The 25741-nt window shown below is 44.4% G+C and overlaps 3 protein-coding genes across 8 annotated transcripts; 2 read left to right on the forward strand and 1 right to left on the reverse strand.

Moving 5' to 3' along the window:
- Positions 1 to 6462, forward strand: LOC308403265 (deoxynucleotidyltransferase terminal-interacting protein 1-like). Of its 2 annotated transcripts, none has more exons than XM_080892552.1 (13): positions 1 to 289; positions 716 to 783; positions 1944 to 2040; positions 2126 to 2224; positions 2343 to 2402; positions 2470 to 2526; positions 2600 to 2655; positions 2735 to 2777; positions 2972 to 3030; positions 3166 to 3226; positions 3359 to 3430; positions 4007 to 4062; positions 6201 to 6462. In XM_080892552.1, exons 1-13 carry the CDS (start codon positions 206 to 208, stop codon positions 6307 to 6309), a joined length of 921 nt encoding a protein of 306 aa, XP_080748678.1. In that variant the 5' UTR covers positions 1 to 205; the 3' UTR covers positions 6310 to 6462. The 2 variants fall into 2 exon arrangements, with proteins under 2 accessions (XP_080748678.1, XP_080748677.1); XM_080892551.1 differs by having other exon boundaries at positions 3 to 289; positions 713 to 783.
- A 12649-nt stretch (positions 6463 to 19111) lies between these two features.
- polr2j (RNA polymerase II subunit J) lies at positions 19112 to 20909 on the reverse strand. The gene is made up of 3 exons (XM_080892151.1): positions 20721 to 20909; positions 20078 to 20186; positions 19112 to 19296 (listed from the first exon to the last, which is right to left on the reverse strand). The coding sequence occupies exons 1-3, from the start codon at positions 20861 to 20863 to the stop codon at positions 19195 to 19197; spliced, it is 354 nt and encodes a 117-aa protein (XP_080748277.1). The 5' UTR covers positions 20864 to 20909; the 3' UTR covers positions 19112 to 19194.
- A 2137-nt stretch (positions 20910 to 23046) lies between these two features.
- LOC308403305 (ubiquitin-conjugating enzyme E2 C-like) lies at positions 23047 to 25277 on the forward strand. Of its 5 annotated transcripts, none has more exons than XM_080892602.1 (7): positions 23047 to 23186; positions 23523 to 23647; positions 24415 to 24442; positions 24550 to 24636; positions 24712 to 24916; positions 24990 to 25049; positions 25162 to 25277. In XM_080892602.1, exons 2-7 carry the CDS (start codon positions 23541 to 23543, stop codon positions 25197 to 25199), a joined length of 525 nt encoding a protein of 174 aa, XP_080748728.1. In that variant the 5' UTR covers positions 23047 to 23186; positions 23523 to 23540; the 3' UTR covers positions 25200 to 25277. The 5 variants fall into 5 exon arrangements, with proteins under 5 accessions (XP_080748728.1, XP_080748731.1, XP_080748730.1 ...); XM_080892605.1 differs by having other exon boundaries at positions 23120 to 23186; positions 23520 to 23647; XM_080892604.1 differs by having other exon boundaries at positions 23132 to 23345.
- Positions 25278 to 25741: the final 464 nt, after the last annotated feature.

The following is a 25741-nucleotide window of genomic DNA, read 5'->3' on the forward strand; positions in this document are numbered from 1 at the left end:
TCGGTTTTGCCGGAAGTGGAAGAAGCAGCAGCGAAGTTTCCGCGAAACAGACAATAAACAGGCAAAGTGGTAGCCACGTATCGATTATTGTTTGCTGAGTATCAGTTGATCGTCGGTCAGCTCGGGGCAGTAACCGTAAACACCTTTACGGCCGCTGATTGCCGTTAGCGCGGTCTTTGGCCCGGTTGGACCCGGATCGGAACAGATGGGGGCGCACCGCAGTGACGGAGGCCGGGACTGGCTGCAGCAGGACGGGCCGGAGCAGCCGGACCACCCGGAGCAGAGCCCGGTGAGGCCGCGAGCCACCGCACAAACATCTGTTACACGACACCGTGAATATTTTTTTCATGAAAGCTGGTGACGTCACAGTCACGGAATAAACCTAAACACGGTGGTCCGGGTAACTCCAGGAAATAGACGGAGCCCCGGCCCCCGCTTTTTGGTGTGTTTTTGTCAGAGTTGGCTCTCAGGTGGTTTGAGTCACGTGTCTGTTGTCAGGATAAGCCAAACACCTGCTCAGTTGAAAGTAATCCATTACTCTATAGGCAGCAATCTTTTACTATGTGTTAATGTTTGTCGGGAAACACAGGTGCGCTTCACCTGAACACCTGTACACTCTGTTTTCTAAATAACGTTGGGTTGAAAATGTCCTGGTGTGCTCTTACCTGTTCACACGTCATACAGTTACACTCATCTGTGTGTGTGTGTGTAGAAGCCGTGGAACTTGATGATCAAACACAGACAGATCCAAAGACGAGGACGGCGCTCTCACATGATGGTCAGGTAAGTGGACCGTTGGATCTGATTGGCTCGTACTTTCTGTGATGGTTGTGGCTCTGTACTATGACGAGAGTGCAGCATCCAGGATATGTTTCTGTTGGCTGGATCCACGTACCCTGAGTTTGGCGATCAGGATTGGAGGTCACACGAAGCTGGTTATCACCGCCCTAAGTTCACAGAGGGTTTCTCCTGCACGTTCACATGAAAGAGGCGGGTTTTTTGTGATTGTGACCAATCGCAAACTGGCATTTCATGTCTCACATCACTGTTCCTCCACAGAAAACGATCCCCATGAGCGCCATATCAGTAAAATGCAAATGAGACAGTTGTTCAGTCTTTTGTCGCACACAGTAAAAATCTTGCTTCTAGTTAATAGTTTTGTCACTGAGCGCGCTCACACTGCTGTCTGTTTGTAAGGTGGTGGCTGCACATTAAAGCTTCCTGTCCCACAGCCCGATGGAGGAAACAATGCAACGCAGGGTTTGTGCTTCATTCGGTTGGTTTATTAAAGTACGGCCTCTCGTGAATAACAGAACGAGTGGAAACGTCCCGCGCTCCTGACAGCGGTAGTTTTTGCTGCTGTGTATGGCGTAATACAAATCTGACCTGGGGTCAGCTGGTGCAGTACAGGTGTGCTGTTTCAGGATCACATATTAATGCTCGAAGACCAAAACTGTTAACTGCCAACAGAAAACAATCAAGAACTGAAGCTGAGGTGATTTATCATTGGTTACTGATGGTCGTCAGGGAAACACAAAGACATTGTTGTTAAAATCCTTAGACCCCTCCCACTGTCACCGCAGCCGTCCGAGGCATCTTCCAAAGGATGCTGACACTATTTTCTGGAGCGCTCGTTGATCAGTAGGAAGTGATGTCGTACTTGTTGATCTCTGATCCGGATCTTAACCTGCTCTGGAGCAGGTGAGGTTCACAGTGTTAGTTACCATGGTGATGAAAACCAGGGGTAACCACCTGGATAAGCCAGGCTTCGTAGCGCAGACCTCTGAGCTCACAGGACGGGAAACGTAAACGCGGCCATTCAGTTTGTTTTTAAAAAACTTTATCAACAACACTCAGACGACAGGAGTCCAGGTGTGTCAGGGTTTCACCTTGAGCAGGACGTAGAGACAGACCTGCTCATCTGTCCTCACCTGTCTGTGCAGCTACACGGACCCTCAGGTGTCCATGGACCTGCTGCGTGCCGTGCTCCAGCCCAGCTTCAACCAAGACATCATGGCCGTGTTCAGTAAATATCAGAAGGTTAGCAGTCGCACTAAAAGGGGAGGGGGTGGAGTTATTTGGTTTGACCTGTGCAGGGGTTCGAGCAAGTGTGTTTGTGTTGCAGTTCTTCGAGAAGGCAGCAGAGAATGTGAAGGAGAACGTTGGAGACGACATTCAGACCGATCACCTGATCAAGGAGGCGTGCAGGAACGTCCTCGAACACGTGAGGCATTCTGATGCTCATGAGACCACCTGAACTCACCTGACAGGTGTACCTGTGAAGCCAGATTAGCTGTGTTGAGTGTAAAGCCTGATCTGTTTCCCTATGATTTCATCTCCAGGCCAAGCAGCTGTTTCCGGAGGCTGAGGTGAAGAGGGCGGTACCAGAGGCAATGATGAAGGTAGGTGTAGGAGCAGGCAGCTTACCTGGGAAGGTAGTCCCGTGCCTCACCTGTTTGTTTCCCGCAGAGGCAACGAGTTGCTGATGACGACTGCAGCCAGAGAGGAAGCCCGCTGCACAAGAAGGTAACCACCCCCCCAACACACACACACTCACACACGAGTGCGATCACTGACTCTGATCACTTCCTGTCCTTAGAGAAAGATGCGTCCAGGTCCCGTGGCCTCATCTGATCGACCTCTGACCTTCTCTGTGTGAGTATCTAATAGGTGACATCATCGTCAGTGCACAGGTAGATGAACACACCTGACCGATGTCCATCTGTGTCCTCAGGGTGAAGCCCAAATCTGAGCCCATCAAGAAGGAGGGGCCCAAGGTGAGTGGTTACTTGAACTGACAGGTGAACTCAACTGAAATAAATGTCTTCATCATCATCATCAGACCCAATAACACGGTGGCAGTGACCCAGTGTGACCCGATGGGGGCGCTGTGCTCTACAGCGTTGCCTTCATGTCGGGGGTGTAAAGTCGCCGCTGTGATGATGTCACAGTGACGCTGTCTGTGTTTCAGTGGGATCCGTCCAGACTCAGCGACAGCAGCACGTTCGTGCTCGGGTCAAGAGCCAACAAGTGAGTCCGCAGCAGCAACGCCAACAGGAAACGGCGTTCACACAACACTTAAACGTTTAAATCACACGTAAACCTCCACATAACAGCGATACGACGTTAAAATAACAAACATCTTATGTTGTGATGTCACTGCAGGGCGCTCGGAATGGGTGGGACCAGAGGACGAATCTACATCAAACACGCCGACCTGTTCAAGGTAAAATGCTGCATGACGTAACAGGAATCTGACATCTGCATCCATCTTTGGTATACAGTCTGTGGTCTGAAGGCCATGCTGAGTCTGCCTCACCTGTGTGTGTGTGTGTGTGTGTGTGTGTGTGTGTGTCAGTACGCAGCTGATGCCAAGGATAAACAGTGGCTGGCAGAGAGACACCACATGAGGGCGACAGGAGGAAAGATGGTGAGAAACTATGAAACGCGTCGACTGTGGCTCGCAAATCTCTAAAGTTAGAAATATCCTGTCTCAGAGTGACGCTGAAAAACTAGTTCATGCATTTATTACTTCCAGGCTGGACGACTGTAATTCATTATTATCAGGAAGTCCTAAAAACTCCCTGAAAAGCCTTCAGCTGATCCAAAATGCTGCAGCAAGAGTCCTGACAGGGACTAGAAAGAGAGAGCAGATTTCTCCTGTTTTGGCTTCCTGTTAAATCCAGAATTCAAAATCCTGCTCCTCACATACAAGGTCTGAAATAATCAGGCCCCATCTTATCTTAATGACCTTGTAGTACCATATCACCCTATTAGAGCACTTCGCTCTCGCTCTGCAGGCCTACTTGTTGTTCCTAGAGTATTTAAAAGTAGAATGGGAGGCAGAGCCTTCAGTTTTCAGGCCCCTCTTCTGTGGAACCAGCTTCCAGTTTGGATTCAGGAGACAGACACTATCTCTACTTTCAAGATTAGGCTTCAAACTTTCCTTTTTGCTAAAGCATATAGTTAGGGTTATATGCTAACCCACTTCCTGTGTCTTGCTCAGGCCTACCTGCTGATAGAGGAGGACATCCAGGATCTGTCCCGCAGCGATGAGTACCGGTAAGTGCGTCACCTCCTGCTCTCAAGAACTTTGCTCAATGGTGAAGTAAAGATGTGAAGGAGACCTGATGACGACTTTCAGCCCTTTCCGGCTTGTTCTGTCACGGCCCCGTTTTGGGGTTTTCTATTAGGTGGTAGTAGTTGGTACCAGGGGCTTTTTTTTTCTTATTTTAAGTACGTGCGATGAGAAAATGTGACATCAACAGACTGCATGTCACTGATTGGCTAGTTGGTGCCATCACTTGAAGAGTCAGGGGGGCATGTCCTTCACACAAATCAAAAACACCGTATTTAAAACCCGGCAACGAGGGAAACGTTGCACAAACCAACACGAGACTCCTGATTTCTGCAGGTCAGGGACAGGTGTGTCAGGGTCTGGTTGCCTTGGTAAGTCTTTAATTGGTAGATGCTTTAGTTGCTCACTTGAAAGTTCAGTTAGGGCTGGATCAGGTGACCCTGAATCCTCCCTTAGTTATGCTGCGATAGTGTTTCTTCTTCACTCACTATGTGTTAACAGACCTCTCTGCACTGAATCATACTTGTTATTAATCTTCCACATAGAGCAGGGCGATATGGCCAAAAATATTTATCACGATATACGTTTGAAAATTTGCGATAACGATATAACTGACGATATAACTGACGCGAGACAAAATACTTTACAACTCCTCAACTTTATTAGTGCAAAACAACATCAATGTATTTCCACTTCAACAAGCAGCTGTTTTTTATCTGCATTAAAGTTATATAAACAGTTAACAGTGCAAATGCAAATTCCTCGCTGACAGTTTAACCAAAAGGCATTTCAGTGGAAACTGGCCGACACATGGCCTGTAAATGGTAAATGGCCTGTATTTATATAGCGCTTTACACATCCAGTCATCCACCCATTCATGATGGCAGCTACATTGTAGCCACAGCCGCCCTGGGGCGCACTGACAGAGGCGAGGCTGCCGGACACTGGCGCCACCGGGCCCTCTGACCACCACCAGTAGGCAACGGGTGAAGTGTCAGACTGTCAGAGCCGGGGCTCGAACCGGCAACCTTCCGATTACAAGGCGAACTCCCAACTCTTGAGCCACAATCGCCCATCGCACATCCTCAGCATAACCATGTATAACATCCACAACACTTTAAAAGAGGTTAAACACACACAGTACGGTAACATTATGCTGAAGCACAGTACGTATCACTCCGCGAGGCCCCGCCTACGATAGCCGTAACGCTCCGACAATCCATCAAGCGGTGCGGCTTCGTAGCTCAGCAAAGTCGTACTGAAACATCTGACAGATTTTCGAGCGCCGTGCACATAAAATCGTTTCCAGGTCAGTAAACACAACCAGAGTTCATACATAAGGCACACGGGATTATAAGGGGCTCTGTCGACTTTCAGAAAAATGGATTGATTTTAAGTGCGCCGTATTTTCCAAACAACACGGTAATAACGGCGGCCCGCTAGCATGCGCTACCAAAAATAGTGCTTTGTTGTGTGTCTGAGAGTCGAAAGCTAAACCAGTTCCACACCAGTGAAGCTGCAGCGTTTTTACAAACCAGTTCTGGTTCATCGTTTCATTCAACGATCCACTTTCGCCCTTCTTATTCTCCGTCGCCGCCATGATTTTTCCACCATGTGCGTATGAAAACAAAGGCACTGCGCATGCGCGTTTTACCCATATTCTATCGCCATGTTTCATTTTCTTATCGTTGCCCAACATTATACTGTGAACGGTATGATATGGCCCCGCCCTACTGCCACAGCGTGTCTTTATCCTGTCTTCCTTCTCTCACCCCAACCAATCACAGCAGATGGCCCCGCCCCTCCCTTAGCCTGGTTCTGCCGGAGGTTTCTTCCTGTTAAAAGGGAGTTTTTCCTTCCCTCTGTCACCAAAACACTCGCTCATTGGGGGGTCAACTGATTATTGGGGCTATCTCTGTGTTATTGTAGGGTCTACCTTATGATATAAAACAGCTTAATGGCGACTGTTGTTGTTATTTGGCACTCACACCACTCTGACTGATATCAGCTGATACATATTGATCAGAGGCGCCACGCTGATTTCAAACAGACACGATCATTCAGTAACAAATCTGACCTGTGTGTGTGTGTGTGTCTGCGTGTGTCTGCATGGTGCATTCAGGGACTGTCCGGACGTCAGGATGGACGAGCTGAAGCCGTTCTCGGTTCCTCAGTGGATGGTGGAGAAGATGCAGAGAGCCATGGAAGCTCAGAGAGATGCTGACCCCTGACCCTCATGCCCCTGGCACCCCCGTACATCTGTAGTAACCACAGATTAAATAAGAGATGGCCGTATCAGAGTGCAGGACGGCGATCATGTGACCAGTTGTTTTTATTTGTACTGTTTTTAAAAATTAAAAAATGTTTGTGAGTCTTTGAGGTGATCCGTCTGTTTAAGCGGTTTAAAAACAGTTTCAAGTAACAGGAAGTTCATCAGGTCTGAGCTCAGCCTGTGTGGCCTCATGCTGTACGGCATTCACACGACACACAGAAACATTTTCACCTTCTACAACAGGAATTTCACAGGTTCAGTCAAGAAAAAAAAGCTGGACAGTCAACGAGCTCCTTGCAGTTTAAAGAGTCGTGCTGACAGATGTTTCTCTGTCACAGCAGCTTTTCTTCATCACGTAGAATAACAGTTAAATATTTGGCAGTTTCACTGGTTAAGATCAAATGGTATGAAGATATGGAAAGAGTTGCTTTCCATATATTAATAATAATATAATAGTAATAATAACTTACTTAGTAATAATAACTTACCCCAGGACGCTTTATAGAGTCAGAAAGAACAACAACAGGAAAAAGGTGCAGGTTGAAGAGGTAGTTTTGAAGGACTCCAGTGATGGGCGGTGTGATGCTCGTATGGGAGAGACTTCCAGAGGGTGGGGTTCTGTCCTCAGAGGTGTAGCGGCTGGTGTGAGGGACAGAACGCACACCTGGCTGAGGCCGCAACATCTGAGACAGGTCCTGAGGGCGGGGCACTGAAAGAAGGGAGGCGTGACTTAACCAGGACCCAACGGAGATTTGTGAGGGTGGGGGTGATGTTTTTTTTCTAGGAACAAGTCCAGAAACTTGTGGCAGAGGTCAGGGGCAGGTAAAGTGAGAGAGGTGATGTTTAGGAGAGGTGAGAAGTAACTAAGTACAAATACTTTGTTACTGTTCCCGCCACCTGGATTACTGCAGTGAGTCCTGTTTGGGATTTACACCGAAGCCCTGGAGAGGCTCCAGTACGTCCAGAACTGCAACATGCACAAAGTACAAATACTTTGTTACTGCAGAGAAAAGACAAAGAGCTACGTTCACTCAGACATGGAGGAAGATAAGAAAGAAGGACAGGAGAGGAAGAAGAGAGCTTAGATTTAAAAGTAGGATGCTCATTTAAAGCTCACATGGAAGTCCTCATGTTTCTAAATCTGTACGTGACACATGATGTTTGTTCATAAAGCTGCTGCTAAACACACTGAGGCAGACTCACTGTGTTATCTGAAGGCTGCAGGTTAATCAATCAATCAATCTTTATTTATAAAGCACTTTTCATACAAGAAATGTAGCACAAAGTGCTTTACATAGTTAAAAGCAGCCCACCCCACCCTCCAACTCACTCCCCGCACTCTCATTAACATAAATGATGTGAATACACACATATCCCCCCCCCCCCCCCCCCCCCCACACACACACACACACACACACGCACACACTTAAAGAGTAAAAATTGGGCTGGGTTCGCATGAGCCAAGTGAGGAAACACTATAACAGGGAGCCGTCTGCACCGGGAGCCGGTCACAGACCGCAGCCTCCAGGCTGGGCACACAGCAGGAGGGAGGCCAAGGAGCCCCCCAGCCAGGCTGAGAGGACCCAGCAGCCACGGTCGATCACAGCCCCGGTGCAGAGAGCGCCCTGTCATCAGCTGTGCAGGATGAACGGGTGGGTTTGCTGCCCTGTGATGGGTTTAAAGAACAGTGTGTGACTGCTGCACAGCGGCTGTGGGTTCATGCTCACAGTTAGTGTAGCAGAGACTCATTCACTGAATTTCACCTTCATACCAACTTTATAGTAAAGACAGCATAAACAGCGTGCTGTCAGTGTGGAGGATGGACTCAGCCAGGACGGCTCAGGAAACATCTGGATGAATCCAGGTGTGCACATCCACAGAGAGCAGCAGGTCAGCTGATGACAGCCTGCACAGTAGACATGACTGTGAGTCGTTCCCCACACTGAGACATTGCAGCTGATGGTGATGTGACTGCACACTGTTCTGTTTAGAGGCAAAGTCACGCTCTACAATGGAGGCAACAGGAAATAGAGACGTTTTTATTTTCCTTCTGATTCAAGCTTAGTATAATTACAACTTAAAAAAGAGACTAACATTTGTATTCCATCTACTGATGCACAGACTCAGCTGTGCACAGAAATAGAAACGAGCTAATTTCACTTTCTTACTTTGAGCACATTTTAGAGCTGGTACTTTAACTTTTACTGGGGTGTTTTTCACAGTAGTATCTGCATTTCTACTGTAGTACAGAGTGTGTGTAGTTTTGCCAGCTGTGATGATCAGTGAGGAGCAGAAGGAAGTTTGCAGACGATACTCTGATGTGGAGCGAGAGCAGGAAGCAGATGGAGGTATCCTCTGGAAGAAGAAAAGTCGGTAGGAAGAGAATACATAAGAATGAGCTGTCTGATTTATGGTACCCCCTCAGAGTGGGGTTTGTTTTTGTTTTTAACCTTTATTTATACATGCAGCCCCATTGAGAGTCATTGTCTGATTTAAAAGAGACCTGTTAACTTTCCCTGACCTCAGCTGCTTCCTGGAACAGGATCGTGGTCCTAGAAATGTTTTGGTGGAATGAAGGAAACCTTCATCACATGAAGCTGAAAGTATAAAGGGCCCCTCCCAGACGACTGTGGTGTTGGAGAGGGTGTAGTTGTGTACCCCATCAGTACTCTGATGGTTTCCCACAAACATAGAGAAGTCTGTGCATTATCAAACTAAAGATGAAACAGGCTGGAAGGACAAAAAACTCAGAGGTTTAAAGAATTCATTTCTAATATCTTCAGTTTAAACCAGAGGAAACATCTACGACCTCCTCCAGTGGTCTCAGGAAGCTCCCAGGAAACCCAGCTGAGTTTCTACTGATCACCTGAGGCCATCATTACCTGGTGTTTTTGGTTTTTTTACCCACACGTTGTTAGTCACTCCTCCCACCTGCTGCACAAAGTCACTGAGTGTAAACCGTCTGATTCCTGTAAATGGAGAGCCAACAAAACCAGACAAACAGCTGCAGGTAAAGCAGGAGCAACACCTGAAAGACCAGAAATTCAACGTCATTTTCGAGAAGTGAAAATGAAAGTGTGAGAGCTGCAGTCGAGTCCTGTTTGGACTTCCTGCTCTGACTGATGTTTACACATTTGGTACATCCAAAAGTACTTAAAACACTGTCACTTGACCCAGCGGTCTTAGCCAATGATAGGCCCGTCTCCAACCTTCTTTTGAACTCAAAACTCTTGACAGAGTTTGTTAAGGAATATATTCTAAAACACTTCTTCAGTAAAGACTCAGAGAAGAGAAACACACAGAACTTCTTGCTAGCAAGGGCAGCCTCCAGACTGAGACTCGCACTGAGGACTGCCCCGGTCTTTATTTATACTTCAGTGGGTGTGTGTGTGTGTGTGTGTTCTGCTGATCAAAGGGTCATATAACATAAAAGCACAAAAGGAAACATCCTTGGTCAGGAAGAGGGTAGTCTCCCCCTCACCCTAGATAACATGGTGAGGAAGTCCAGCAGTTCATCTATATGTAAAGAAGGCACTTAAACTAAAACAGACATAGCTACGTTAAAACAATAAAACAAAGTACGACCTCTCTCATGCTCCCAGGACGTGGGGGTGAACACCCTAGAATGTTACAGACCTCCTAGGATGAGACATTCTTTCAATATGCCACCAACTATATACTTCTACACACAAGTGATTACATGCAGTATTCTACCAAATGCAAACTTATATCACTGAAAGATTACTGACTACTAAGTACAATTTTCCATTGACAGAGTTGGTTGTAAAACAGCTAACTTACGAGGGGTCCAGGCAACGAGGCAGTGAGCTTTGAAGTATAGCTGAGAAAAACACACCAGCCTGCTAAAGATCAACAAAGAGCTTTGGCTGTCTGACCATAAACAGAAGTTCTTCTAAACGAGAATGGAAAAGAGAAGTCTCAAAATTATTTTCAAAGTCAATAAAAATCTGCTTTAGAAAAACAAATTAAAGACAAGGCAGGAAGCTATGTACTGGTTAAAGGGACCCTGGTAAATACATATATACTCCTGGGAGAGCAACAACACCTCACCAAGCAGCTATAGAGCTGGTTTACTTGATAACACATAAAATACACCCAAGAGCGGACTATTTTTTTCTGAACACTGGACAGAGGCAAAGATTTAAAGAATGCAAGACAGGAGGATGATGATGATCAATAATCGACTTTGCAATCATATCAGCTCTATGGCCATATGCTCCTGATACTCAGGTAAAGAAAGGGCTGAGCTGTTAACTGATCTCCACCCGGTGGTGAACTTGATCAAACTCTAAAAACTAATTCAGAGGCTTAGTAAATATCACTATAAATATAAGTTAGATGAGCCTGGTACAATCTATGAATATCCTTTTAGTAATTATTTGAGTTTGATAAGTTGAAATAATGTCTAAAAATGTTAACGTATGTGTTTGTGTTGAATTAAGGTATTTATTTACATTTATCTCAGACAATAAATTCAGTATGTGGTTCACAGAATACCTTCTTTGCATGTGCTTAATATTTTTGTTTAAAATTGAATCAAAACATTTGAGAAACAGGTATCTATACTCATCAGCATCTTGTACTAAAATCATTAATTATTAAAATCAATATTATGTATTGTCAGCAACTACAACTGAAAAGTGTAAGTAAAACACGATAACGTAGAGTAATTGAGTACCATGAGCCTTTTTCATTGTTTTGTTCATTTGGTTTTTTAAATACTCTGAGCGTTTGTGTTTGCTCTCCTGGTTTGACATTCATCCTTCAAGTATGTGAGGCTTTGAGCTAAAAGGGGAGAGGCTCTTGTCTTTTTAGTGCTTCTTTATTGCCATGTTTATAAAACTTAAATTTTCATTTGGAAAAATGTTAACATGTGGTCATTTTTCATACATGTATTATGAAACACACAATTACATATTAGTTTGTTTGGTTTTTTAGACTTAGACTACCAGTGAAATACAATAACATTCATATTTGAATGTCAGGGGGCGATCGTGGCTCAAGAGTTGGCAGTTCGTTTTGCAATCGGAAGGTTGCTGGTTCGAGCCCCGGCTTCAACAGTCTCGGTCGTCTACTGATTGCCTACTGGTGGTGGTCAGAGGGCCCGGTGGCGAGTAGACTTTATCACAGTAGATGTCTTTCTGAATGCGCTGTAACTGAGTTTAAGAATATAATCCACCCACTGTTATAATCTTCAATGCCCTGTACCAACACAGAGCAGAGCAGCTATCTGAACACTACTCCAACAGAGGTCGATCATCTTGTTAATAATTTTAGCATTAGAGAAAAAATTACCAGTAATCATCCCACAGATGTAACATTATCTACAGCTACTCTTAGTACCATTGATGTTAAGTTAGACTCTTTTTCTCCAATTGATCTTTCTGAGTTAACTTCAATAATTACTTCCTCCAAACCATCAACGTGTCTTTTAGACCCCATTCCTACAAAACTGCTCAAAGAAGTCCTGCCATTAATTAATGCTTCGATCTTAAATATGATCAACCTATCTCTAATAATCGGCTATGTACCACAGGCCTTCAAGCTGGCTGTAGTTAAACCTTTACTCAAAAAGCATCTCTAGACCCAGCAGTCTTAGCTAATTATAGGCCAATCTCCAACCTTCCTTTATATCAAACATCCTTGAAAGAGTAGTTGTCAAACAGCTAACAGATCATCTGCAGAGGCTTATTTGAAGAGTTTCAGTCAGGTTTCAGAGCTCATCACAGCACAGAAACAGCTTTAGTGAAGGTTACAAATGATCTTCTTATGGCCTCTGACAGTGGACTCATCTCTGTGCTTGTCCTGCTAGACCTCAGTGCAGCGTTCGATACTGTCGACCATAATATCCTATTAGAGCGATTAGAACATGCTGTAGGTATTACAGGTACTGTGCTGCAGTGGTTTGTATCATATCTATCTAATAGACTCCAGTTTGTGCATGTAAATGGAGAGTCCTCTTCACACACTGAGGTTAATTATGGAGTTCCACAGGGTTCAGTGCTAGGACCAATTCTGTTTACATTATACATGCTTCCCTTAGGCAGCATCATTAGAAGACATAGCATACATTTACACTGCTATGCAGATGACACCCAGCTCTATCTGTCCATGAAGCCAGATAACACACACCAATGAGTTAAACTGCAGGAATGTCTTAAAGACATAAAGACCTGGATGGCCGCTAACTTTCTGCTTCTTAATTCAGATCAAACTGAGGTTATTGTACTCGGCCCTGAAAAGCTTAGAAATATGGTATCTAACCAGATTCTTACTCTGGATGGCATTACCTTGGCCTCCAGTAACGCTGTGAGGAACCTTGGAGTCATTTTTGACCAGGACATGTCCTTCAACGCACATATTAAACAAATATGTAAGACTGCTTTCTTCCATTTGTGCAACATCTCTAAAGTTAGAAATATCCTGTCTCAGAGTGACGCTGAAAAACTAGTTCATGCATTTATTCCTTCCAGGCTGGACGACTGTAATTCATTATTATCAGGAAGTCCTAAAAACTCCCTGAAAAGCCTTCAGCTAATCCAAAATGCTGCAGCAAAAGTCCAGACAGGGACTAGAAAGAGAGAGCAGATTTCTCCTGTAGTGGCTTCCTGTTAAATCCAGAATTCAAAATCCTGCTCCTCACATACAAGGTCTTAAATAATCAGGCCCCATCTTATCTTAATGACCTTGTAGTACCATATCACCTTATTAGAGCACTTCGCTCTCGCTCTGCAGGCCTACTTGTTGTTCCTAGAGTATTTAAAAGTAGAATGGGAGGCAGAGCCTTCAGTTTTCAGGCCCCTCTTCTGTGGAACCAGCTTCCAGTTTGGATTCAGGAGACAGACACTATCTCTACTTTCAAGATCAGGCTTCAAACTTTCCTTTTTGCTAAAGCATATAGTTAGGGCTGGACCAGGTGACCCTGAATCCTCCCTTAGTTATGCTGCAATAGGCGTAGGCTGCCGGGGATTCCCATGATGCATTGAGTTTTTCCTTTCCAGTCACCTTTCTCACTCACTATGTGTTAACAGACCTCTCTACATTGAATCATATCTGTTATTAACCTCTGTCTCTCTTCCACAGCATGTCTTTATCCTGTCTTCCTTCTCTCACCCCAACCAATCACAGCAGATGGCCCCGCCCCTCCCTGAGCCTGGTTCTGCTGGAGGTTTCTTCCTGTTAAAAGGGAGTTTTTCCTTCCCACTGTTGCCAAAGTGCTTGCTCATAGGGGGTCATATGATTGTTGGGTTTTTCTCTGTACCTATGAAGCACCTTGAGGTGACTTTTGTTGTGATTTGGCGCTATATAAATAAAATTGAATTGAATTGAGTGTCCGGCAGCCTCGCCTCTGTCAGTGCGCCCCAGGGTGGCTGTGGCTACAATGTAGCTGCCAGCAGTGTGTGAATGACTGGGTGTGTAAAGCGCTTTGGGGTCCTTAGGGACGAGTAAAGCACTATACAAATATAGGCCATTTACCATATTTAATATTAAATACAATTTTGATTACGTTCAGTTTACAATATGAAGTAAATGGAACAAAATTTTGGATTAACTGACCGTCTATATTTCATTTACACTGACCAAGCATGTCAGTGTTATTTACTAAATTTTTTCATGTTTGTGTAAAACTACAATTATTCATTTCAACTTAATATGTTTAAGCTTTAGCTATTCAATTGATCAAGTATATTGACCAGATTTGACTGGTTTCCAATCTACTCAATATTTTTAAGTGTAAAAGTGTTGCCTCAAAAATTTTAAGTAAATGTCAGTTTTAGTTTTTCGAGTGCAGGTGGTGGGGGAGGAAACTGGATAGACGCAGCTAAACGTATGGTGAGGGTGTGCTGGGAACACCTGGCAGAGGCCTCGGTCTGCGAGATCTTCAGCTCACACCTCCATCAGACCTTTGACAGCATTCTGAGGGACACTGAGGACATTGAGTCCTAATGAACCTGCTGAAGCTGCTGCAAGGAGCTGCGAGGTACTTGGTACCTGTTGTGGTGGTGACTCCCGAACCAGACAGTGGACACCGGAGGTGAAGGGACCTAAGTATTACCTAAGTAGACGTATGAAGCATTGACTATTGTCTCTGGATAATACAAGATACAACATTAAGGACCCAGATACTGCATAAAGAAGAGGAATCACAAAAGGCATTTGTAATAGATGCACGACAGACCCGACCACGTTTCCACGCTTTTCAGCATCTACGCACAAACGGCTGCAGCTTTGCAGCTCGCAGCCACACACACTAACAACACTACAGGACCCAGTTCAGCCGGCGAGCCAGGATTGTCGATGCCGCTCAGGTGCGCCCCCCTGCAGCGCCTGACTTCCCTGCTCCAGCTGAACAACATAACATTTTGATAGCTGAGATCACAGAGAGAGAACTAAATGGCGCCATCTCCAGGCTGAAAGCTAGAAAGACACCTGGAGGCTTTCCTTCAGAACGGTGCAGAGTATTCTGGAATGAATTATTACCATGCCCACTAAAGGCCTGTAGTGCAAATCAAAAATGCCACCTTCGTGGAATGAAATGGTCCTTTCAATCATCGCTAAAGACAGAAAAGGCGAGCTATTGTGGATCATATGGGCCGATTTCTGTGTCGAACGTTGATCACAAATTGTTTCTTCCCAAGCGAAACAAATGCTCCCACATCTTATACACAATATACACTTTGTTTTGCAGAGACAAGCTCATGACAACATTAAATGCTCGTCACATATCTTACATTATATTCAACAAACCAAACTAGAGGCTTTACTGGTGAGTGTGGATACAGTCAGCTGGGCTTTCTTATAGAAAGTTCTGGAACAAATTGGGACACCTCATAATTGTATTCAGCTGATTCGTACTCTATAATATCCATCTTCCAGGATTAAAATGACTGGACATCTGTCTATCCATCACACTGCAGCGCGGTTCGAAGCAAGGCTGCCCCCCATCGCTGCTCTGCTTCTCTATATACAGAGAAAGTATTAAAGGTATTCATATAAATGGAGAAGAACACAAAGTGGCTTTGAGTGCGGATGATGTCTTAGTACATAAAAATATACATGTGAGCCTAATAAAACATTTTCCTCTGGTTACAAAGTGCATAAGATACAACTTAACATTGAACTACAAACCTCTGAAACAACTTAATGGATCAGCATTCAGTGAAATGTTTGGGTATTTATTTGCCAAAAGACATCTCTCGATTGGCAGAAGCTAAATGTGCTCCCTTACTCAATAAGATTAAAGAAGATAAAAGAAGGTGGAGTTCAGTTTCCTTCCTCAGTTTGAGCCACATTGTGTGAACATGAACTTGCTTCTGTGGTATCTCTATTTGTTCCAGGCGCTCCCAGTGGAAACCACCCAGAAGGATTTTCAGCAATTGATAAAATCATTTCCAGATTTATTTGGCAAAGTAGAAGACCTGGGGCTCAATTCAATTCAATTCAGTTTTATTTATATAGCGCCAAATCACAACAAAAGTCGCCTCAAGGCGCTTCATAGATATAAACCATTACAACTTTATAAAGAAAAGAGAGGTAAGCGTAACCAAGGTGACCTCCGACCCCACTTCCAGCCATCATTGCGGTGGGAGTGAACTTTGCATAAGCTGTCGCTGTGATTGGTGCGCTCCCTGACTTACCAAACCTTAAAGCGTATTTTTATGCGGCTCAAATCAAGCCTCTTGTTTATACGTGTTGTCCTGCCAGATGGAACGACACTCAACACTGAAAGACCCACCAACCCAAGCAGTTCTGGCTCGTACATATTTGGCTATGCATGTAAACATGATCCAAAACCCCCGGGTCAAAACTCAGTTGAAAATATGCGACAAAGCAAAAGAGGAAAGTTAGATGGTAAAATTCAGATACTTCAATGGTGCACATTTGACCCTGGGTTTAGGCCTGACCTCCTAGATGGCACATTTAAACACAGTGTGAAGACCTTTTCTTCACTCACACAAAACAAAAGAGTAAAAGACGTTGTCATCTTGTCAAGACTGATCCTTTAAGGGGACTTTATCATCATTATCAGCTTAAAACTTCAGACTAGTTTAGATAGCTGCAATTAAGGAACTACTTGCAGCAGAACATTGTCACCAAAACTGATCTAGATGATCGAATACTGATCGTTATCTGAAGGCTAATGGGAACAACTTAGTTATGGGTACATTTCACAAAGAGTTGTTGACCAGGAAGCCTCACTCTACGCGCTATGTTAAAGAAATGAGGGAAACATTCCAATATGAAGACTGGTTGGATGTAAGCCCTCGTGGAAATGTACGAATTCCAATATATGGGAGGACTTTAGCTGGAAATGTCTGATGCAGTTTTTCATAACACCACAGCAAATGGTCCACCTGGACACAGGTACGCTCAGCTGTCAGAGGTTATGTGGAGCATTGGCAAAGATTTGGGGACTGCCTGAAGATTAAACCCTTTTGGCTTGAGTTCCACAAATCTTTAATCACTATATTTTAAGTAAATAACATATCTTTCCAATTTTCCACCATATTATTATGAACTTCTGATAATTTGCAGGGCCTAGCAAATAAATATCTTTTTACATTTCTGAGAGAAGCAGCCAAAAAGGCTGGCTCCCTCCTGGGCCTCCCACAATATCACAGTGGAAAAATATAGTGAATGAAATGTGATGGGCTCTATGACATTTTCAATGCGGCTTAAAAACAGAACTTTTGTCAAATTGTGGAGCAACAGGGTCAGTTTTATTACAGCCAGACTTTGTTGAAATTGTTCCTGTTTTGGATTTTGGAGTAAAATGTTGTCCCTGTGATTTTTTTCATCAGGCAATAATGTGCGTCCTGTGTGGGTTTGTAAAGAAGATTTAGAATAATTTCACTAGAAATTATGCCATACTTTTTTTAAAATCTCTTGGAAAAGGTGGAGCCACAAACAAATGATCAATACTTTGAGATCATCAAGAACATCTTAAAATGGAAAAACTAACACTAAACTAGAACTCTGGGATGCACAACTGGGAAAAATGCTAGCAACAATTAAAAACACAAAAAATATATAGAGACTGGAGAAAGAAGTGACCCAGACACACTGTTCTGTAAAGACTCGGTTTAGTCACACAGACATACGAGTGTACTGTAGCAGATCTGAACTGACCAGAAGGAACAGGAAGTGGAAAACTGATCATCCGCAGAGAAACGGTTTATTTTTTGCTAAAGTAGTTATGTCTGGATCAGGTGACCCTGAATCCTCCCTTAATTATGCTGCAATAGGTGTAGACTGCTGGGGGATTCCCATGGTGCACTGGGTGTTTCTTCTTCACTCACTATGTGTTAATAGACCTGAATCACACTCTGCTGAATCACACTTGTTATTCGTGAAATTTGTGTCTGCAGGTTGATCCCTCCTCTCAATCAGTTGGACTTACTAAGGAACCTCAAGAACAAATCCGGACTCTCATTCAGGTCTGAAAGTTTCCACACAACGACTGCACCATAACTGCACCAGTGAGCCAAAAACCCTCCTCGAACTAACCTGAGAACACCTGAGAACATTTCAGGAGCTAAAATGCTAACAGACACTTTGCATTTAATAGTTATTATTAACCTCTGTCTCTCTTCCACAGCATGTCTTTATCCTGTCTTCCTTCTCTCGCAGCAGATGGCCCCGCCCCTCCCTGAGCCTGGTTCTGCTGGAGGTTTCTTCCTGTTAAAAGGGAGTTTTTCCTTCCCACTGTTGCCAAAGTGCTGCTCGTAGGGGGTCATATGATTGTAGGGTTTTTCTCTGCAGGGTCTCTACAATATCGCCTTGAGGCGACTGTTGTGATTTGGTGCTACATAAACAAAACTGAATCTTCTAAATTTGTGACACGCCATTTCCTCTCCAGCTTACGAGTCATCTGCTTTAGGCTACGTGTTTGAGAATTAAACCACGGAGTCAGGTACTTCTGATTTGAGACCTTAGTTTTCACAGGAGCGACAGTATCCAGAGTCGTACGTAGTGAGGAGGTAAAGTTATTAACAAGAAGATCGACCTTTGTTGGAGCAGCGTTCAGGTAGCTGCTCTGTGTTGGTACAGGGCATTGAAGATGATAACAGTGGGTGGATTATATTCTTCACCCTCTGCGTCGCATGAATAACTGCCCGTCTTTGACTGCTTTGATTTCACCTTGACTGTTTTTCCTTGCCTTGCTATCATTCTTTTCAGCACAACCTCATGTTTCACTTTATAGTTATTTTTTTCATTTTGACATAAAGTATAAACACAATTGACCTAAAAAGTAAATAAATAAAACCTGAGTGGGAAGAGTTGGACTTCTTCTATGAAAACATATTTAATTAATCATTTTCATAACTCGAACGCAAATATAAATTATAAACTGGTAAACTCAGTATGAACCGGAGCTTTTTTTTTGCAAATATTTTCATTGAAAAAAGAAAACAACACAGTACTTGCACTTACCGAAATACAATTAACCTGTCTTCATTTTCCTAAGTAAATATACTTATATATGAAAAAAACTGAACTGGAGCTTTGAGCTAATCAGGTCACTGCACAGCAGGTTTGTGCTGTAGATGAAGGAAAAGCTGTTTTTGGAAGGGTGACAATGATCAGAGTATTTCTTCTTTCTGTTATTGTTTGCAAACAGTTCTGTCTAATGATCTGTTAAAGCAAACACAGGAAAATGTTGACCAGCACTTTAAACTTCAATCAGCTGCAAGCAGCCACCGCCTGAGCTACAGGTATGTCACACACACTCATCAGGATATGGCATCACAGGCTTTATTTAAAAGAAACAGAAGACAAACAGAGGACAGGTAACTGGAAGTGACATCATGATGGGGCGGGGTCACTCTATGCCTTCCTGTTTGTCTTTGATGGCGACTCTGAAGCGTTCCTCCAGCAGTGACAGCTCGCTGATCAGGTCAGTGATAGCGTTCGTGAACGCTTCCTGTCAGGAACGACATCATTTCCTGTCATTTAATTTCACTTCCTGTAACTAAGAGCTGTAATCAGAAGTGTGTTCCAAGAAGCAAGTTTAGTTTATGAGGGAAACTCGGGTTTGCTGTTCCAGAAAGGCAGTTACCATGGTAACACTTATTATAATCAATCACTCTGATGGATAAATGGATCTTATTCGAGTGAAGTTCAGGCTGAGATGGCTTTAAAACTAAAGCTGAACTAAATGTGTTTAAAGTCACTGCAGACAGTCTGATTGTAATCTGATTACATTTCACATTGAAATGTAATCAGATTGAGGTTCGGTCATTTAAAGTCAAAATGAGCCTCGGCAGATTTTCCACTGAAAATCACCTGAGTCAGCCTCGGCAGGTCGACCCAGAACCAGATCAGCCAGAACATGGGCTCCGTGACGGATCAGCAAACCAAGTCCACTTGCACAGCAGGACGGATCCAAACAGATTTTTGATCAGGGATTCAGATCGGATAAATCCCAGATCCAGGTCTGCTTGGTCATGTCCCAGCTGATCCCATCTGGATCCGCTCACAGCTCTGCTCTGATCTGCATTCCTGATTTAAAATGTGTCATTCTTTCAAAACTATCCTGATACATCCTGATCCTGTAGAAGCTGAGACGTCTGTAATAGTATGCACATAACCCAGTGGGAACACGCTCAGAGCTGAATGAACTAACCAATCACCCTTCTGGAACAGGAAACTCAGAGTCTGATGAACATACTTCCTGGAATATCCCACAGGTGTGTGCGTGTTACCTGTGGGCTGTAGTCAGGTGTGGTCTGCACTCTGATGACGATCTTGTGCTCCAGAGGATGAGGAACTTTATAACCAGCAAACAGAACCTGAGGGTCCTTCAGCAGCTGACTGACCACACACACACACACACACACACACACACACACACACACACACACACAGAAAGTCATTTGATTGGTGGACAGACTGTAAGGATGAGCAGATTAGTGTGAATGATGTGTGTGCAGCTCACAGGAAGAATATTTGAGGATCAGTTCATTAACTTTGCTGACTTTATGATCAGGCACTGGGACAGCCGCCTATGGTGGCTTACACTAAGACCTGTTTCCCATCAGCAGCATGTCATGGTTTATTAAAAAACAAAAAGCAAGCAGAGATCAAATATTACAAGACTATGTTCTGGTTTTCTGAAAAAACCTCCTAGCTACCTGTAAGACGGAACCACCTGCAGGCTGCGTGCTAGCATCTGTCTCTGAGCCGCTGCTTAGCGTTTGTCTGGCTGTTAGCCTCAACTTAGCCAGCTGTGAAGCCGGGTCTGGGACCCTTACGCTCGGATGACTTTAGCGGGCTGTTGTTAGTTAGCCTGTTGTTAGCCTGGATGTAGCGGTGTGATGCCTTTGCGGCCGTGTCTCAGGGCCTTACGCTCGGATGATGTTGCCCAGCGTGTGGTCCTCCTTGTTCAGGGTGAACAGGCAGGCGTTCGGGACTTTGGTGTCCTTGCTGATGCTGATCTTTTTCTCCCCTTCGAACAGCAGGAACGACTCGAAAGCGGGAGGCGCGTTCATCTTACCTGTTCGCTGCTGCTGCTGCTGCTGCTTCCTCTAAATTTTATTGTCGGTTGGCAAACAACTGAATGGTGCATTACCGCCTCCAACTGGTGTGGAGTGGGGACTGGAGCGTCGCTCAAAAAAACCCAAACCCCTATTCGCTGACGTTTTGGGTCAGTTGTCTTCTCTCCACCTGATATTTCTGACACCCGAATATAACATGTTCTATCGTTTCCTCTTCTCCACTGTCGTCACATTTCCCTGTATTATGTTTCCCTATCATGAATAGTGTAGTGTTCAAACCAGTATGTTCTAATCTTATTCTCGATATGGCCACCTCCTCTCTCCTACTCCTTTCTGAGCTCCTCATTTCTCCTTCCCTCCTTTGGATTTCATCCAATCACGTCCCCTCTTTTCCTCCTCCCACTGTTTTGCCATCTTTTCTTCATTTCTTGCCTTACCATACTCTTTATCTCTGTCTAGCTAATACCCAGGTCGACTATCCCGTGTTTTGTGGCTTCCTTTGCAGCTCTATCTACCATTTCATTTGCTCTGACCCCACAGTGAGCTGGAATCCATAAAAACACGCCTGTAAGTCCCGTCATGTGTATTCTGTGAAGTGTTGCTGAACCTCTGCTAGGACATCTGCTCTGCTTTCTGAGCGGCTACTCTGTAAACTGATCAATGACGAGCCTGAGATCTGGGACTCTCCACCATTTGACCCAAGATCTAAAGAAGCTTCTCGGATGAGAGGTGAAACGCCTTCAAGCAACATAAAGAAGTCCAGACGCTTTTCTTTCCAAGCTCCTTAGACTACAATGACCTGGATGACTGAGAACCTCCACAGACAATGAAAATAAAAAGAAAACATTAAATGTAGTGTATGTGTTAAAAAATGAAATACATCATTCAAAAAGATGTGGAATTGTTTCACTGACTGTTTGACAGTTTTACAGTACAAGATTCATCCAGATCATTTCTATAGTTTTAATAAATTGGTTTGTTATTCGACCTTGTTGGTGATTAAATACTTCTTATTGTAAGTCCATATCAATGGCTCATTAATATTCATAAAGTTACTGTTCCAGTAAAACTGACAGTGAGGGGTTACAGGACAATGAATCATATATGTTTTATCCAGTATATTAATGGCATCTCTGAGAACATCTTTATTCAGTGCTGTCTGTATATTTGGTCCATTTGTGTCATCATGAAACACTGTACTGTGTTCTCTTACAGATACGGGAACATCACAGGTCCTCACAAACACAGGATATGGAAGAAAATGACCTTTTTACCTTCACTAGCTGGGACACATCATTAATATTATTTTGGATCCTTATATAATATTGATTTATTTCTGTTTTCCCACACAAAGTAATAAAGTGCAGCATCGACTGTTCTACGAATGATTTAGGAACATTTTTACTTTTGCAGGATACACTGAGTGTGAATATCCCTGTTTAAGATAAAAGGATCAGTGATCGATCGCTCATGAGCCACAGATCAAATCTGTTTTTCATTTTTGGATTTAAATGCTGGAAATTAGAAATGACCCTCTCAGACTGATCTCGACAGATGTTAGTTCCCAAATAAGTCATCTGTTCTTTGACAGGAAAACCTTCTGTAAGGACACAAGCCTCTCCGACAGGAACAGGACACATTTTCATGTTTAAAGTCAGACCTGATACTCCAGAGAAAGCATTAATGCAGTTTATCATCTTTGTTTTGAACTCATCTTTAATGAAGACAGCTGTATCACCTGCGAGCTAACAGCATTTCATTTTCTGATGGAAACTCTCCGAGTGGTTCCCACCAAAGTTTAACTGAGCTATTACATCATTCTCACTGTGGATCTGTGCTGTCAGAGCCTCCGCGTGACATCATCTGGTGGTCACCTTTCACTAAGCTAGGCTTGAAGAGACAGCAGTCTGATATTTAATTTAAGTTATCCTGAAACAGAGCTGTAATCATAAACAGAAGGTAAAACATTTATTTACAGGCATATTTATTATGACAGGTAAGTGAATACACAAATGTATATTTATGTAATTTTGTTTGTTTACTAAAACCGATTTCTGACTTGTTGGGCTCTGTTATGACGTCAGCATTAAAAGACGTTTGGATCATTTCGTCGTTCACGCTGCCTAATCACAACGCACCTCCCTTTACTTGGCAGGCCTGCCATTGGCCAGCCAAAGCTGGCTTGTTTTTAAAGGTCGGGCGCTGATTGGCCGACTGTGTAAGAAACAGTCGGTTTAAATCGGGGGCGGGAGCGTGTTCCGTTTGAATCCAACAGACAGTAGCTGTACTCTGGCCGACAAACCCCGACCGACAACCGGTGAGTCCGTACCGGGAAGAGTTTTTGTTTGTTTATAGTCTCCTCTGGGTAATAAACAGGCTAGCCGCAGAGCCAACGCTTAGCCGACCGGTGGAGCTAACAGCTAGCACCTTTAGCACGACGTCGTCACAGTGAAGGTGAGCCTCGTCTGTTAACGGGGTAAGGTCTGAGTAAAACACCCGAACGGTGGCCTGAGAGGCGGATACAGCTGGAGACGAGTCCTCGGAGCTGGATCCGGTGCCAGCGTTTAGCTGCTGTTAGCTTAGAGGGAGAAACACGGGAGGTAAGCCGCAGAGGAACCCGGGCCTTCTAACCTCACTTTGTCTGATTCAGCAGAACAGGACGGTAACGCTCATGGCCTCCCAGAACATGGACCCCGCAGCGGCTGCAGCTTCCAGCACCGCCGCTCTGAAAGGCAGCGACAGCGGCGGCAGCGCGGCCAGAGGCTCTGTGTCCAAACGGTGTGTGTTTGTGTGAGAGAGAGACTTTTCCTATTGTGTGTTTTCATATTGGGTGTTTGTGTCAGCTCTCAGTGCCAATTTCTGACTCTACCTGTCGGACAGGTGTTAGCAGGTACACTTCCTGTTCACGGTTTATTAAACTTTATTAGTACAGCTGTTGGTAAACAATGATGCGCTTGGTTTCCGTGTGCTGTGCCGCCATTCGATTACACCAGTGGCCCTGTCCCACTAGTACCGGCTCGGTTTTTAGGGGTTTTGTTTGTTTTTTAATAGTACGTGCTATCCTAAAATGTGACATCAACTGACTGGGTGCCACCCATTGGCTAGTCAGTAGCGTCGATCGATGGGGCCTGAAGGCGTGTCCTTCACGAAAATCAAAGCCGCCATATTTAAAACCCGGCAACTGGGGAAACCAACAACCCCAGAAACGGAAAACTACTAGAGTCGTGCTGAGTAGGTACTTGTGTGAAAGGGCTAAAAGTGACGCTGTTCAGCAGGTGATGGGTGGGGGCAGCTCCTACAGGTGTGGAGTGACAGGCAAACTTAGTATCACAGTTGCCTCAGTCTGAGTCATACAGATGGGCAAGTTTACCTGATCCTCTCTGCACAGCACCTGTCTGAGCTGCAGTTTCATGAAGGGCTGAGTTGAGTTCAGGAGGAAACACCAGAACAACAAAGGAGGCAGGCTCCTCCTTAATCTGAGCCAAAAGTGAAAGACTGAACTGAGCATGTGCAGCAGATTCTGAGCTTCCTGTTTGTGTCTGCAGGCTGCAGCAGGAGCTGATGACGCTCATGGTGAGTCCAGTCTTCATCAGTGTTCTGTTCTAACCTGTAACACCTGAGGTCATGTGACACCCTCCATGTGTCCTGAAGTCATGTGACAGTCTCTCTCTCTGGTGCAGATGTCAGGTGATAAGGGGATCTCTGCGTTCCCAGAGTCAGATAATCTGTTTAAGTGGGTTGGAACCATCGATGGCGCTCAGGGGACGGTATGTACACACGGATCATTTGGGTTACTCTGCTCTCAGCAGAAAGTTAAATTCTGCTCTGTCTTACCTGTTCAGGTGTACGAGGGCCTCAGGTACCGCCTCTCTCTGGAGTTTCCTGCCGGTTACCCGTACCAGGCCCCACGCGTAAAGTTTGTCACACCATGTTTCCACCCCAACGTAGACGAGCACGGCTTCATCTGCCTCGACATCCTGAAGGACAAATGGTCAGCGCTCTACGACGTTCGCTCAATCCTGCTGTCCATCCAGAGCCTGCTGGGAGGTAAATGCGTCATCACCCCAGCACTGTCCAAGCTCTGCCCTCTGACCTCACTGTCACTCTGCTTCCTCCTCAGAGCCGAACAACGACAGTCCTCTTAATGGTGTGGCGGCCGAACTGTGGGACAACCAGGAAGGTGAGACCACGTAAACACCCCGCTGTGCGCAAACACGTTAACAGCTGCGTGAAGCAGGACTGATGGTTGTTGTTTTTTTTTTTGTTTTTTTTTGTTTTGTTTTTTCTTTCAGCTTTCAGAACTCATCTACGCTCGACCTTCCAAAATTGAAGCTCCGCCTCCTCATGTTCGTCTGTCTTCCGTGTTTGTATCATATTTTTATGTTTGTCAATAAAGTTCTTAATTCAACACAGTGTGTTATTGATCTGAGCAGCTGAAATATGCTGTCCTCCCCTGACACACCGCATGCAGGCTGGGCTTCTCTTTTCAAAATTAAGCTGGTTTTACTTTGAAAGACTAGGAGGAAAAGGAGGAGCCTTGGGTGGGGTCTTTTCTTTTTTTTTTTTCTTTTCTTCTTTGCTGCTGCATCATGACATCAATACTCAAGTACACTTTATAGTTCACCTGAGTGCAAGTGAATTCATCCTTTGATTGGAAAGGCAGTACTTGATGACATCACAGCTCAGTCTCAGTGTGTTTTTGACACTGCCCTTAATTTCATTGAATAATATTGACAATGGAAATTAAACTGCGGGAATGTCTTAAAGACAAAGACCTGGACGGCCGCTCATTTTCTGCTTAATTCAGATCAAACTGAGGTTATTGTACTCGGCCCTGAAAAGCTTAGAAATATGGTCTCTAAGCAGATTCTT

Source organism: Rhamphochromis sp. 'chilingali' (assembly GCF_963969265.1).
Source record: "Rhamphochromis sp. 'chilingali' genome assembly, chromosome: 9".
NCBI lineage: Eukaryota > Metazoa > Chordata > Actinopteri > Cichliformes > Cichlidae > Rhamphochromis > Rhamphochromis sp. 'chilingali'.

Bases quoted from the DNA above. Each gene is read 5' to 3' on its own strand.
- LOC308403265 (XM_080892551.1), top strand. From the start codon at position 206: ATGGGGGCGCACCGCAGTGACGGAGGCCGGGACTGGCTGCAGCAGGAC. The intron at 2,403-2,469 runs GTAGGTGTAGGA...TGTTTCCCGCAG, and splicing joins TACCAGAGGCAATGATGAAG to AGGCAACGAGTTGCTGATGA. The intron at 4,063-6,200 runs GTAAGTGCGTCA...TGGTGCATTCAG, and splicing joins TCCCGCAGCGATGAGTACCG to GGACTGTCCGGACGTCAGGA.
- polr2j (XM_080892151.1), bottom strand. From the start codon at position 20,863: ATGAACGCGCCTCCCGCTTTCGAGTCGTTCCTGCTGTTCGAAGGGGAG. The intron at 20,187-20,720 runs GTAAGGCCCTGA...GTGTGTGGTCAG, and splicing joins CTGGGCAACATCATCCGAGC to TCAGCTGCTGAAGGACCCTC. The intron at 19,297-20,077 runs GTAACACGCACA...CGTTCCTGACAG, and splicing joins CACCTGACTACAGCCCACAG to GAAGCGTTCACGAACGCTAT.
- LOC308403305 (XM_080892602.1), top strand. From the start codon at position 23,541: ATGGCCTCCCAGAACATGGACCCCGCAGCGGCTGCAGCTTCCAGCACC. The intron at 23,648-24,414 runs GTGTGTGTTTGT...TTGTGTCTGCAG, and splicing joins AGAGGCTCTGTGTCCAAACG to GCTGCAGCAGGAGCTGATGA. The intron at 24,917-24,989 runs GTAAATGCGTCA...CTTCCTCCTCAG, and splicing joins CATCCAGAGCCTGCTGGGAG to AGCCGAACAACGACAGTCCT.